This window comes from Pteronotus mesoamericanus, unplaced genomic scaffold (assembly GCF_021234165.1).
Source record: "Pteronotus mesoamericanus isolate MK-2021 breed Mesoamerican mustached bat unplaced genomic scaffold, CSHL_Meso_final scaffold_1186, whole genome shotgun sequence".
NCBI classification, from domain to species: Eukaryota; Metazoa; Chordata; class Mammalia; order Chiroptera; family Mormoopidae; genus Pteronotus; species Pteronotus mesoamericanus.
In genome coordinates, this window is record NW_026555302.1 from 1,837,951 (window position 1) to 1,852,196 (window position 14,246).

Sequence of the window (14,246 nt, forward strand, 5' to 3'; positions counted from 1 at the left end):
GAAACTTTTTAGTTTCCAGGGTGATAGATGGGGGGTGTTTTTGTTTTGTGTGTTCTTTAAATAAACTGGAACACAAAGCGCCGGCAAATGCCTGGTTTTCAGCACTTTGAAACGAGAGAGGTAAAGGTTTTCCACACAAATGTCAACTGTCGGCGCTGTCTGTCGCCCCAGAGGGCTGTTTTTTGTCTCCAGCGCGTTGATTGGCTGCACTCGGGCAGCTCCCCTCCTCGGTGATGAGCTTAGCAAGGAAAGCCCCGGGATGCAGCGCATGTTGTCTCAGCCCTTCGCCCCCGTGGGTGTTGGAGGACTGACTGCACTGGGTGCTTTGATTTCCTTACTCTTATGCTCCACACAGCCAAGGAGTCCACCGTGAGTCACCCATTTCTCTGTGCCCCACAGCTCTTCTGGTCACGTGGATATTTCTCCCCTCGGGCGTGTGCACATCCAGGGTTTCTCCTAACCTTCCCCGTAAATGGTAGAAGTATGTGCGACGCTCCGGTGTGACTGTTTCCTTTTTGCAATGCCCCCCTTCCCCAGACGGCTTTCAGGGATTCGACCGCAGTAGGGAGCACTGTCCGTCTTCCATGACAGAAGGCGCGAAGAGAAGGGAACAGCTGGGGCGTGTTCCAGCGTTGGTCACCAGGGTGATGGTCGGAGGCGCTCGTGAGGCGAGCTGACCGATAGCCCCGGGGCCTGTGGAGAGCCACCCTGTGGAGGGCCACCCCTCGGTAGGGAGACCGAGATGAGCGGGTTCACAACAGGAGGTGGTTGCCACTGATTGTGCCCCCTGCATTTGGCATTCATGCTGCCCTTGTCATGTGCTTGAGATCCTCAGCTTGTGTTCTCCCTCAATCGATGTGGGGAGTTGGAAGGCTTCCCATCGCTGCTGAAGGAAAGCATTGAGGCGATTGTCAGGCGGATGGGGCCGGGGGTACAGGTGTGTTGTTGGGCAGAGAACAAGGTGGTAACGGAGTTTGAAAACGCTGCCAGGTGATTCTTGGAGCCATAGACACCGGTTTCACGGTGAGGGGCTGGGATGTGGGTTACGTTGCTCCTCGGCACTCCTCGTAGAGGGGCGTCGAGAGTTACTGCCGTAAGTCATCTTTTCCTCTGTCGTCCTTAGTCCAACGGATTCTGCTCGACGTGGCGGAACAGTTTCTTATTTCTTGTGGGAAAGCAGAATTACCGCTCAGTGACGTGCGTAGGAGCCTTTCAGTGCTGCGTTTATCACAGTTTTCTCTCTTCAGGTGAAACGTCCCTTCTGAAGAGTGTAGAAGGGGACGTTTGTGCACGGCAGTCTGAGGACGAGGAGGCGTCTCGCTGCGGTCCGCAGGAGGAGTGTCTGCCCGAGGAACCCACGCCGCCCGTCCCGGAGAAGAGTGTGGAAGAACTGGAGATCCTGTGTGAGGGGTGCCAGCAGTCCCTCGAGGAGCCGGGAGAGACCGTGGGAAGTCAGGAGATGATGGAAGAGAAGGCCATAGAAGAGCCCGGACAGTTTGGAAGCTCTGAGAGGAAAGAGCTCGACTGCCTGAGGGAGCAGCGTGTGTCAGAAATCGAACAGTGTGCAGAGATGCCAGCATTCCTGACGGCGGGGAGGGAGTCCCCGATGGCGGCAGAAGAGGAACCGACGGAACACCTGTCGCCGGAGCTGGGAGTCGCGCCACTCGAGCCCCAATGTCTGGACTTAAGCGCCTGGGCCGTGCAGGGCACCGACGCTGAAGATGTAAGTCCAGGGGTGCACATGCTGTTTCTCTAAGTACATGTCCAGTAGTCAGTCAGTAAATGTGTGTTGGATGGAAATCCACATCGAGTCTAACATCAAAGATGTTTAGGTGTTAGTTACTGAGGCCCTCGCCCTTCTAGTCCAGCATCTCAAGGAGCGATGCTGGAGAGTGGGAGGGTGTCACTTCCTTCCCTCTGTCCGCCTCTGTGTGATGGAGATGGCAGGGGTTGAGTAGGCAGCAGGAGCGGTCACGGCACCCGTGTCGTCCCTGTTTTACGGACGACAGGAGGTGACGTCCAGACACGTGGTTTGCCTAAGAGAGAGATAGTAAGCGCAGGCTTCAGTCCTTGGGCTAAAGGGGGGTCATGACACCTCACCGCCTTCTCTTGTGGAAGTAGATGAGAGATGCTGAAGAGGGAGGCTGAGCATTCTCCGTGGACTCGCTTAGCCTCGTGTTTGATAATCAGAAAGAGAACCTTCCCACGTAGGGTACGCGGTCTATTCCTAGCGAGAACAAGAATTTGAAATTGCGGTGTATGCCAGGGTCGATGATGACGGAGCGGAGGGTTTTTCTCAGGATAGACTCCTTCTCCAGTGCCTTGCCCAGAGAGGACACCTCCTGACTGTGTGTTTCATTGTGTTGCCATTGGATGGAGTGGGGAGGATGCGATAGGAGAGATGTCCTTGGAAGTGGTGTGTTCAGCAGAGGTCGGAAGCCAGTTTCCCTAAAGCAATCACGAAGCCTCTGGAATCTTTTCCGATTCTTTCTTGGGAAATGAAATACATTCTCGTTCTCTTTCCCAACGACAGGCTCTTCCGGGCGGAGGCGAGAGCAGTGACAGCATCGGATCCGAAGAAGGCCATTGGGAGAGCAAGGAGGGAACAGCCAAGCGGGACGTTCCTGCGCTTTGCGACCGAGACCCAGTCCCCAGTGAGAGAAACCAGCTATCTGGAGAATCAGCTGCTTTGCCGCTGCAAGCACCAGAGGGTCAGGCGTCTGTCGGAGATGCATTAAGTTCCCTTCGACGCCTGCTAGAAGAACAGGAACAGCAGAAGAGACAGATGGAAGAAGACACGAAAGCTGCTGTGGCGATGTTTGCGAGAGACCTGGCAGAGGTGAACAAGGCGGTGGCAGCCTTGTGCGTGAACCCAGAAAGCGGGAAGGTCCCGGAAGAGGGCCTGGGCTTCCCAGTGGAGGGAGTGCAGCAGCTCCAAAGGAACATAAAGAAGCTCAAAGTCCAGATAGAGCAGGACGAGAAGCAGCAGGTCCGGATGCTGGGAATGCTGCAGGAAAGCAAGCAGCAAGTACACTCGCTGGGGCAGACAGTGGAGACGCTGGAAAAGGACCTGAAAGAGTCCAAGAAGAACGTGGGGCGTGCGACTCGGGAGGCGGAGAAGTACAAAACAGAGAAGGAGAAGATCAGCACAAAGACAGAAGAGCTGGAAAAAGATCTCGGCAGCGTGAGGTCAGAGAAGGAGAAGCTGAGCAAAGACCTCCAAAGAGAGCGAAGGCGAGCCGCCGAATTGGCAACGCTGAAGTCATCTCTGGAGAAGGCGTTGGCCGAAAAAGAGCAGGAGAACGTTGTGCTGAGACAGAACTCGAAAGCCGTCGAGGAGGGCCTTCAAAGGCAACTGAAGGAGCTGAAGGAGAAACGGCCAGCCCCGTGTGATCAGCAGGGGCCCTGGACAGCCACGGAGCAGAACGTTCTGAGGGGTCAAGTAGCTTGTCTGGCACAGGAGAATGTTCAGCTGCGGCAAGGCCTGGCGCAGGCCCAAAATCAGTGCGTTATCTTATGCTCTTCTGTGAGTGGCCTCGTTGACAAAGGAGAAGCTGGGAGGCAGACACTTGAGAGGAGGGAGAAAGAGATCAGCAACCTGAAAACGCAGCTCACGCTGCAGGGGCAGCTGGTCTTTAAGCTGTCGCAGCTCGAGAGAGACCCCCAGGTTCTGAGGGAGCAGAAGGCAGAACTGGAGGAGAAGATCGGAAGGCTGCAGGCCAGCTACAAAGTGCTGCAGAGGTCCACGAGGGACCGGGAGGAAGAGCTCAAAGCGGTAGAAGAGGAAAAAGGGTCCCTTGTTGACAAAGTAAGTGGTTTTTTCTGTATTTGCCTATGTTGTCATGAGGGAGGGAAACCAGTGGGTGAGTTGCATTTCCTTCTGGACGGCGTCTGCGTCTTGGACCAGACTTTGTCAAGGCTCGATGGTCTGCGGGGTCCCGAGCTTGGGGACGTTGAGTGTCTGCAGTCGTAGCGGCCCTTTCTTGGCTTTGGCGCACATGTGCGTGGGACTGAGGCGTGGACTGGCCCAGGCTGTTGATGTGGCACGTGGACCGGACACAAGCTGTGGTGTCCGCGCAGTTCTCGGTTCTCGTTCCACTTCTGTTTGCCACAGCGCGTCAGAATGGTAGCCTCCCCCAGCCCGGTTGAGAACCCCTGCGATAGAGAGTAGAAGAGATACGAGTCAGGATGAGAAGGCATCCCCTTTGTCCTCGTCCCGTCGTTACGGCTTTGAGGAGAAAGGCCGATTAAAGACGGTGATGTGAGGGTCACCAAGAGAACCGGCAAGGCCCCCGGTGTGTGTCTCGGGGCCTTTGTGCTTTCAGTTCCCGTCTTTTGTACCTCGACCCCCCCGCCCGCCCCTGTGCGGCCTCCTGTTCTGGTAGCTGCCGGTGAGAGGGAGGATCTGCCATCAAGGGGCTCACGCGATCCCGCTTCTACGGGACGAATGTGAAAGGGGAACGGGTGTGCCAGGAAAAACGCAGTCAGCACCCAGTTTTCCAAGCATTTCAAGGGTGCGGATGGCTCGCAAGAGACAGCGGTTGTGGTGATGATTAGGAAAGCTGCACGCCACTGTTTCGATGGCAAGGAGCAGATGCAAGCAGCAGAGTGTCAGTAGGCTCTCCCTCAGGCTAGCCATGTTTCTTGCGACTCAGTAGGACATCGGAGGGTTAGCAGAGATCCAAGAAGTGATGGCAGTCGACGATGCTGCCTCGTACGCTATTCTCGGACGTTTCCGTTGAATGGAAATGAATGCCTTTATGCAGGGTTTTGACCCTCAATGAGAGCACCTTTCCTTGTCATTCCTTCCCTGATTGCTGTCCCTTGTGAAATCTTTGCTCCCAAGAAACGGTAAGCTCCCGAGTGGGATTTGGCACATTAGTTGAGAGATTAGCCAAGGGAGGATCAGTCGCGTTCCACGCTGTTCCTGAAGCCTGACGTGACGTCACGACTGCGGTACGGGACGGATTGATTTGGTCACCGCAGGCCACCGCAAGCAGATCCTAACGAAAGATCCCATTTCAGGTCAACGCCTTGACTATGAGGGAAACGGAGCTGCAGCGCGAAGTGCACGAGATGACCCAGAAGATGACGGCCCTGAAAGCAGAATTCAGCGGGGAGAAACATAGGCTGAGCGAAGAACTGAGCGGGAGGTCGAAAGCCCTGGAGCGGAGCGAAGTGAGTCTCCCGGTGACAGACTGGTAACTGAGTGTGCACACTCTCCCTGTTTGTATCTGGAAGACCTTGTGTCAGGCAGGGGATGCTGTCGAGCTTTTGTAAAGAACCAGTGTGCGCCTGTGTGAGGAGGCGACAGGCAGTGGTCTTCCCCAGCCAGCGCAGTGCTGGGCCCGGAAGGAGCGCGGAGGCGCCTCCGAACACAGGAGCAGTGCTGCCTGGGAGCCCAGACCTTTTTTCCCAGACGAGGCCCCTGTCCTCCGTGAGCTCCCCTCAGAATTCGATCTCCCGCAACATTGGATGGGCTGCTCTCCCAGCCTGCCGCCGATTCCAAGGCAGAATGTTGGGAGAGGCAGATGCCCTGATGGTGCTCAGAGCTGAGAAAGTGAGAGAAAGAAAGGGGCAGGAGGGTGTAGAGCGAGGGCAGCCTTGGGCGCCCTTTCAGAGCAGGGTTAATGTGGCCGGTGTGCGGCCTTTGGGCCTCCACTCCCCGCCGCTGTGCCCGTAGCAGGCTGTGCCGATTCCCATCCCCTGCCGCTCCTCTGCCCTCTCAGCCCTGAGTTGCGGGAGCTGCCCGGGGCTGGCAGAGCTGCCCGGGGCAGCGAGACCTGTTTGCCACACCCGGTCCAATGGGAAACCTCCCTATGTGCCTCCAGTCCTCATGCAGCTTCCCCTGTGAGGAAGCCTTAGGGAAGGCTGGCGGAGAGAGGGGTGACCACGATCCAGAAGAAGCCCAGGACGTTGAAGTGATTTTTGTAAAACCCTGTATGATAAGTTGTGGAGATTTGTGCCTTTGTCTAAATACCGTATTTCAGCGGAGGAAACCGGAAACGATTTGGCCTTTGTCCCGGCCAGGTAGCTCAGTTGGTTAGGCAGTCTCGATAGGCCCAGACCGTGGGGTTCGATCCCAGGTCAGGGCACATGGAAGGAACAGCCAATAAGGACGAGGAAGGGGAAACTGTAAAGTGATGTTTTTCTTTGTGTCTCTCAAATCACTGTTGAAGACAATGTAAAGGCTGGGCCTTCCATGTCAGCCGTTGACTGAAGGTGGGGTTTTGGCCATGCCGTGTGGAAATAGTTTGTAGTGATGATACGTTTGTGTCTAGCGTCTACTGAAATATGCTTCGATAGTGAGCAGCTTGGGACTGTCCCAAGTCTCCTGTTACCTGTACTTGATTTCCAGGCTCTATTCGAAGGACAAGCTAAATGTTGAGCCTCACTTTCTACGTCGAAGCGAATTATCTTGCAGTGTCTGTCTTCATTTATTTATTCTTTCTGTCTATACTAAGCACTAGTAAGCTGAGGGGGTAGAATGTGGAATCATGGCTCTCCTGTGTCTCCTGTACTCCTGGAGCTTCCAGTGTAGGCACGCAGTAGGGATCGCGAAATAATCCTCCTTAGATAGGAAACACGAAATAGTCATGCTCCCGGAAGTGCTCTAAAGCCGGTGCAGGAAGAGAGAGCCAAACTGTGAAGGGGCTCGAGTGTGAAGAACGATGGAACGGTGGTGCCGGTGGTGAGGTCAAGGCATTCTGCCAATGGAAACACTTGAATAATCCGGCGTGGTAGCCCAGGAGTCTGGAGTCCCAGAGTGGTTCCGGTGAAGTGAGGTCAGAGATTTTGCGGTCGCCTGGATGTGACCTTGCGGGTGGCCAGAACCGAGGTAGTTGTCACTGGAGGCGAAGGTGCAGTTCAGGGGAACCCGTGGCTACGGTGTATTGCCCTGCTCTGCAGAGGTTTTTGTCTTGACCGTCAAGTCCTTTTCCCCACCGGCGCGCGGTGTTTCCTAAAGGTATAGATCAAGGTGCTTCGTGATTTCCCATGATTGCATGACTTTTCTCCTCAGGGTCAAGTGAAGGAATTGCTGCTAGAAAAGAGTGACTTGAGAAGGAGCTTGGATCGCATACAGCAAGAGCAGATGGAAAAGGAAGAGAAAGCGAAAGAAGAACTAGCTGCTTCTCAGCGACAGCTTCAGGAAGCGGAAAAGAAACATCACACTTTGCTTCTGGATACCAACCAAGAGGTGAAAAGTGCATTTTGGTTCCTGGGGGAGCTGGAGACTGTGTGTTGCCCACGGTAATGAGGCTTCTTTTTTTGTTTTCTGTATCACGGGGGTCCAAGTTGTGCATTATTATTATTATGCTGTAAGGTGTAAGGAGGGTGCCTGCCGTCAAGGTAGCTTCACTCTGTCTCCCCCAATTGCCTGCACGTGTGTCCTTTGATAACTGAATCTTTCCACATACATTTCCGTCCTGGAGGAGCAGAGTAGGAGCGTTGCAGAGTGCCTTTGAAACAGTCCTTGGAAGAGCAGTTTTGTTCTTGGTTTGTTTTGCTGAAGTAGCCTTTTTCTGCCCCAGCATGCACTGGAAATCCAAACGTGTAGAGAGAAACTGACTTCTGCAGAAGAATGTCTCCGCTCCCAGAAGGTGGAGATAGACCTCTTGACGTCCAGGAAAGAACAACTCACGGAGTCTTTGAATGAAAACGCTGAGCTTTTAAAGGAATTGCTACAAACCAAGGTCTGTTTCCTTGTCATAATTTCATACTTGGAACGGTTGGTGCAGAATAAGTGTGGATGTACTGGCATTGATTTCCAAGATTTAATTATCATGAAAAAGTGATGAATGATACCTGTTGTGAATTCTCTGCTGAGCTCCTTGGAGAAATCAGCGGGTGGCCTACAGTCTCATGGCTGAAATGGTCTTCAGTGCTCACGAAGCGCTCCAGCTAGAGGGTGTTGAAGACCTCTCTCGAGGTGGATGTGCAGACGAAACCAGTCCCAGATGAGGGCAGGCCCTGGGGCTGTAGATACAATTGGGGTGGGGTCATTCCAAAGTCTTGGCTGATGGGCCTCCACGTTCACCGCCGGGACCAAGCCCACTCTCCTCCAGCTCCCGGGAAGGTCCATGTGTGGCAGAGCATGGGTCAGGCCCGTGGCGCGTGTATGCGTTCACTCTCCCCTTCCTGCCCACAGAGGGATGGTAAAGCCTTTCTGTTGAGGAGAAACGGGGGTGAACCCTGATTTTAAGAATTTGAGAATGGAGAGGGCACCTGAGTCATCGTACTTGGAAAGGGAGGCAGTTCGGAGTCCTACGGAGACCTTTCCCAAAATGACTGCCATCCACAATGCATAATCATGAGCCTTCCAAACAAGTATCTTCCCGTAAAGGTGTTTAGTAAAAGATGATTTCCACGTTTAGAATTCTGATAGGAATCGTACATTGAATATATTCCAAAAGGGCACGAGGTGTAAAGGTCTCAGGTGCATCGCTCTTCCACAACTCTCAAGAGGAAGGACATCTACCAATCCCGTACAGGCTCCCAAAATTCAGAATAACATGAGTGATCAATGGTGTTCTGGTAAATGAGAGATACAGGTTTAACAGTAGAAAGAAGTAGCTTCGGGCCTACATTTTTACACACTTCTCTGCCTTTCTGTTCTCTGCGGATTTCACTGTGGGGAACATCGATTTCTATTCCTCCCCTGGCCAAAACGGCGCAGAGTTGAGTCTCTTGGGATCACATCTAATTTTAAGGAGGTATACCTGATAAGCATTCTTGCAACCGAATTAATCCATGTCTAATCCAGTGCCGGTTGTAATCAGAAATAGAACACTTCCCAAGTGCAGGTTTACTGCACTATCGCTAATTTGAAGATGAACTAGGCAGAAGTTGCAACCCCGAGCATCGTGAATATGGCCCGGTCCATTTCTTGTTCTTTCTGAATCGTTTGGTGTGCTTTTCTATACTGATGATCTGCTAGCAGAAGCTCTTAGAGCTAAATCATTGTAGAATTCTACATCGTTAGGTCCTCCAGAATGCAGCGCGTAGGCCGCCTAGGATGTACTGTGTTAGCTGGATCTGGGGTAATTCTTCCTACCAATGCATATTTCTGTCGCAAAATGTGTGAACATTCACCCAAGGTGGAGTAAACATAGACTGTACATCCCTGTTATCAGATCCAACTCTGCCTTTCCGTCGTTTGCAGAGCTTCTGTTTGGTTAAGGAAGCAGGAAGTTTCCTGTCTGAGGAGGGCACGATGTCGCAATTCTCCCCCCATTCCATTCACGTTCTTGTTGAGCGACTTGTGAAATTTCAGTGTGTCTTGTGAGCCGTAATATCGTTTAGCCTTCACCCGGCGTGACTAAAACAAATGCCATGTGAGGCATGAACATTCTGTATCGGCACGAGATTCCCGATGGGAGCTTATTTCTCTCAGGACGTTTGACTCCGAATGAAGAATACATCCGTGGCCTCCTACGCCCGCCCCCCAGGTTGTGACTCTCTCTGGAGAACCACAGGCCCAGAGAGAACGCTGTCTTAGGAACCGTGCTCTGTGCTTGTGGATGCTAAGAAGGGGGGTCACAACACCGGTGCGTACCGGGGACACTTAGGTAACTGGGTAGAAGAGGTGCAGTGTCTTCTTCTTCACGTGACGATTGAGTATGATCATAAGAAATGGAACAAAATTTTCCCTACGTGGCCCCTAATTCTTCCTCCTTAGGATTTTTCTTGTTCTTCTTTAATTTTAAATTGTTACACTTCTATTTATTCTTTTGAGAGAAGGGCAGGGAGGGAGAAAGAGAGGGAGAGAAACACAGAAGCGCCAGGCCAGAGAAACCTGGATCCCAGTGAGGGACGTGGCCGGCACCCCAGGCACGTGCCCCAGCCAGGAATCCAAGCGGCAGGCTTTTGGTTCGCAGGCCAGCGTTCAACCCACTGAGCCACGGCAGTCAGGGATCGTAACGACTTTTCTATGTGCTTATCCAAAAAAGAAAGGAAGGTTTTAACGTCAAGTTTTTGTTTTGTAGATGCGCAATCGAACATGTATAATTCAGCTGAAAAAGGAAAAGGAACAGGCCCGGGGGAAAATGGAGTCGTTGCTCAGACGCTGTAAGGTGCTGGCAGAGGAGAAGGAGGTGGTGCAGAAAAAGCTGTGTCACCTGGAAGAAGCTGCGCAAGAGAAGCAGAGATCAGGTGAGGTGAGGGGGCCCGGCCGCACGCCCAGGCCTGGGAAGCCCGGCGTGCGCGCGGGCAGCGTCTGAGCGCCCCGCCCTGGTCCAGAGCGCAGCCCGCTACTCGGCAGTTGTCCGTTTTCCAGTTGCGGAACGGTGTGCTCGGCGTGGGGTCATTCACAGGATTCCGAAGGAAGCCTGCGTTCTGAAAGGCAGCAATCACATCTTGTGTTCCAGAGAACGTACAAACACTGTGGCAGCGCTGAGTGCGAGCGGGCCACTGCGAGACTCGTTGCTCCCGTGATGTGCACTGACCTAAACCCCACGTCTCGGGCAGAGAGGCACTGCCTGTTTACGGACTGCCGGTTCTGGTTGTCCTTGGCACAGCTCGTGGGTCAGCTCCCTGGGAGGGCGGTCGCAGGTGGGGGCTCTCTTTTTGGGTGTGGAGATAAAATTAAAAAGAAAGGACCACTTGCGTCCACTCATGCCCGAGTGGAATTGTCCTTCCTGTGTGGAGAGGTGATGTTACGCTTTCCGTGAGCGGCTCTTGTGGACCGGAGCTCAGCAGGGTGGTTCAGTGTCTTTCCTAAGGAGGAGAATCCTCAGAGCAGCGGGGCTGCCGGGAGTTTTTCTAATGGGTTTCCCGCCAAGCATGGCAGCTAAAGGATGGCGGAGAGTCCCACCCCTCGCGTCCCCCAACCTTTTGTCCCTCGGACCCTCCGTTGCTTGCCGATGGTTTCCAGAGCTTTCTGGGACCTGCCTGGTCACTGGTCCCCATCTCCCTCCCAAAGCCACAGCAACGGAGGAGACGTCATATCCTTGAGCGCCTTACGCCGCTCGTTCCCGGGCAGTGGGAAGAATGGACAGGGAACGTAGGGGCTGTGCCGAAGTGATCCATTGCTCTGCTAGGCACACCCGCAAGAACGTTTCATGGGTTAGCGGCAGCACGAGTTTGAGTTTTGGGTGCATTTTATTGAAGGTGTCCTCGTAAGGCTTACATAATCTCTTAGAGTATTGATCCTGATAAGATCGCTTCCAGGCAAGGGTTGTCAGAACTCTTAAGAACGTGCAGAGATTTCGTTCCTCCATGTCTACCAAACAAGGAGGAACGAGGTAAAGATTTTCTGCTTTCCGGCGTCCAGTGTCAACCGAAGGAGTGTCGAGTGTCAAATGTCATGGTGTGATTTTTGACAGGTGCTGCTGTGGATGCTCATGTCGATGAACTGATGACCGAGGTGAAAGAACTGAAAGAGGCCCTTGAAGTAAAAAGCAAGGAGGCGGACGCACACTTGGCTAAGTACCGCTCCCTGCTGGTAAGCCACGAGAAGCTGGAGAGAGCCAAAGAGATGCTGGAGACGCAAGTCGCCCTTCTGAGCACACAACAATCTGCACCTCCTGTCCCGATTTCTCCTGGGCTCAAGTCAGTGGACCCAGAGTCACCTCCAGTTCCTTCTGTTGCGGAAAAGCCGCCTCCAGTCCCTCATGTTCCTGAACAGAAGGTACCATCCGGCCAACGTAAAGCCTCCGGCAAAAGGCCACGGTCTAGCGGGATTCTGGAGGAGGAGGAAGGAGGCGCGGCCCCTTCCACAGCAGACACGTTTCCTCCGAGAAGAAAGAGGGCGGCCCAAAGTGCTGTCCCCCCTGCCGAGGATGCGGAAGCCATTGAGTCTGAGCCCAAGGGAGTGCCGGAAGTGCTAAAGAAAGGTGCGGCATAGTCTTAAAGCAAAGTGGCCTGTGTTCTTCAGAAAGTGCACATGGAATTTCACGTGCCAAAAGACAGAAGCATTGCGCTGTAGGTTACTGTGCAGTCGTACGAATTAACGTTCAGAAAATGCGTCTCTTTTAAGATAACGTATTTTCTTCTCTGTCCTGTGAGCATTAATAGGGTCTAGTTACTCAGGGTGCGCTGCAAAAAATGCTAGTACAATTGCAAACTCATTGTGACAAGCCTATTTCAAATTTGCTATTCCCGTGCTGAAAAATTTCCATATGTTGGGGGTGCCTTGAAGCTTTCCTGTGCGCAGCCACTAGCGAGCCAGGCAGGAGGTGAGCCGGAGGAGGGGCCCGACGATGCGGCCCCCCAGCTGAAGCCACAAACCCCATTTTTGGAAACCCCAGTGGTCCTCCAAGTGTGGCCCAGGGACGGGGAACGGTTGTTACTGGATCGTGACCCCCGCATCCCGAAACAAATATCCAGCAATCAACAGTAAGGGTTAAAAATTGTCGTATCGGCATGGCATTGTCTGAACATCCAAGCACATAATCAGTTGTCTGTTGATTCCTTCTCAGTATGTTCTACGAAAGTGCCATTCCATACAGATTAAAAGTCAGCCCATCCCTGCCCCCGCCAAACCAGGATGAACACTGATTCTCTGCCCTAGATGGTGTTAGATGCACAGTCCATCCTGAGTAGTCCTCGCCCTTGGGACATCCAGCCCCCAAGGAGTGAGCTCTTAAGGGGTCTTTCTCATTTCTGTATTGTATGCGTGTGCAAAGGATTCCAAACAGAAGGGATCCCAACGTTGCCTTCCGTAGCCCTTGATGCCTCCCTGCGGGATGAGTGAGACCCCGTGTTTCAAGAGTCCTTGGCATTGAGATTGTCCTCTCGGTCACGACCCCTTCTCTGGAAGGAGGCGGTGTATGCGGAGGGTGAAAGGGAACTGGGTGGTAGCGAGGTCAGGTCTGGGCCCCTGCAAGTCTCCACGTGGGAGGGGTCACCTGGAGGACCTCTTCGCATTTTCCATTTTCGCCAGGTAAACAAGAACTGGCCTCTCTCCTTTATGTTTTCCGGTCATTAGTTTTACGGATGACCTCCCGCGATCCAGATTTTCCCGGAGGGTTCCCAGGTTTTTGAAAAACACCAGTGAAGACATCGTCCTAGAAGTAGCAGGAAAACCTTTTTTGTGTGATATTATTTTCCCCTTTTCTTCCCATTGTGGGGTTTAAGTTTCTATGAAGGGAAAAGCTGTTAGTTCTTTCTTCAGTGTGACAGGTCCCAGGGTGACTGCGCAGTTGAGCCCTGTCCGCTGTGGCCAGGAGAAAGCGTTTGCGGAGTTCCACTCGTCAGTGTTCAAAGTGGACCCCATGCACATTGTGCTCTTTACAGAGAGAACGGGACTTAGAAGTGTTGACAGGCAGCCCTCTTGTCCTTAGGGGTCGCCGAGACGCCAACGGGAAGGACAGGCAGGTACATGCTGAGGAAAACAACCCTGATGACCAGGAGCAGCGCCCGCCTCGCGGCCCAGAAGTCACCACCGTCCCTCCCAAATGCTGACGAAGGACACCAGGCTGAGACGTCGAAGCCAACAGCTGGTGGCAGCAGGTCACAGAAGGTACGTCCTCTGAATGAGCGTCTGCTGCTAGAAAGCCAGGCGACAATGGGGTTCTCGGGGAGAGGGTGTGAACCCAGGCCCCTGCCGCGGGGGCTCCTGAACGTCTGTCAGTCCCTCCTCTCCACGAGGGACAGAGCGGTCCGCGGTGAGCAGCCCTGAGGCTCCACGGTACGTGATCCTTCCGCCGTCTGGCCCTTGTCCCCGCAGGCCAGAGTTTGATGGGAAATGGCCCCGTGAGCTCGAACTCAGAGGCCTTGGCAGGAAGTTCCAGCACTACCTTTGAAGGAGTGGAAGAGGTGGTTTTGTTTTGGCCTTGGTGGTGGATGTTCTGTCCTTTTTCCTCTCACCCCGATGCCCATTCTTCACTCTTCCTCAGTGCTTTCCTTTGTACAGAAAGCACTCGTTTCACGAGGTGTCGAAAGTGGGGAGCTGTTTACGGATTTCCCTCTTTTGCTTGTTGTGGGCGAGGACCTCGGTGATGCCTGTGTGCCTCGCACACAACCCAGCAAATGTAGTTTAACACGTAGAGAATATTTGCTCGGCGAGTCTTTGTTGCATTACTGTCATGAGATCCACCACCCGCAGCTGCCATCTCCATCCAGGGCACGTACGCCTTGTGTTGAACGTTCCCATTTTACCTGATCACTTCATTGAACTCTCACTGTAAGGTGAATCGTAGAAGGAAGAGGAAAGGAAGACTCGGGCATTTCACGCGCAGGGTTATCGCCTTCTCTCTCTCGGTGCCGCAGCCTTGGTTTCCTCTCCGTGTTTTGCTAACCGGGGC

General features: G+C 53.4%; 1 protein-coding gene across 1 annotated transcript; it reads left to right on the top strand.

Annotated features, from left to right (window-relative positions):
* Window positions 1-259: 259 nt before the first annotated feature.
* Window positions 260-13,621, top strand: LOC129081850 (centromere protein F-like). The gene is made up of 11 exons (XM_054587515.1): window positions 260-320; window positions 538-663; window positions 828-937; window positions 1,124-1,723; window positions 2,534-3,808; window positions 5,026-5,178; window positions 7,022-7,198; window positions 7,533-7,694; window positions 9,987-10,152; window positions 11,325-11,834; window positions 13,284-13,621. The coding sequence occupies exons 1-11, from the start codon at window positions 260-262 to the stop codon at window positions 13,619-13,621; spliced, it is 3,678 nt and encodes a 1,225-aa protein (XP_054443490.1).
* The last annotated feature ends 625 nt before the right edge of the window (window positions 13,622-14,246 follow it).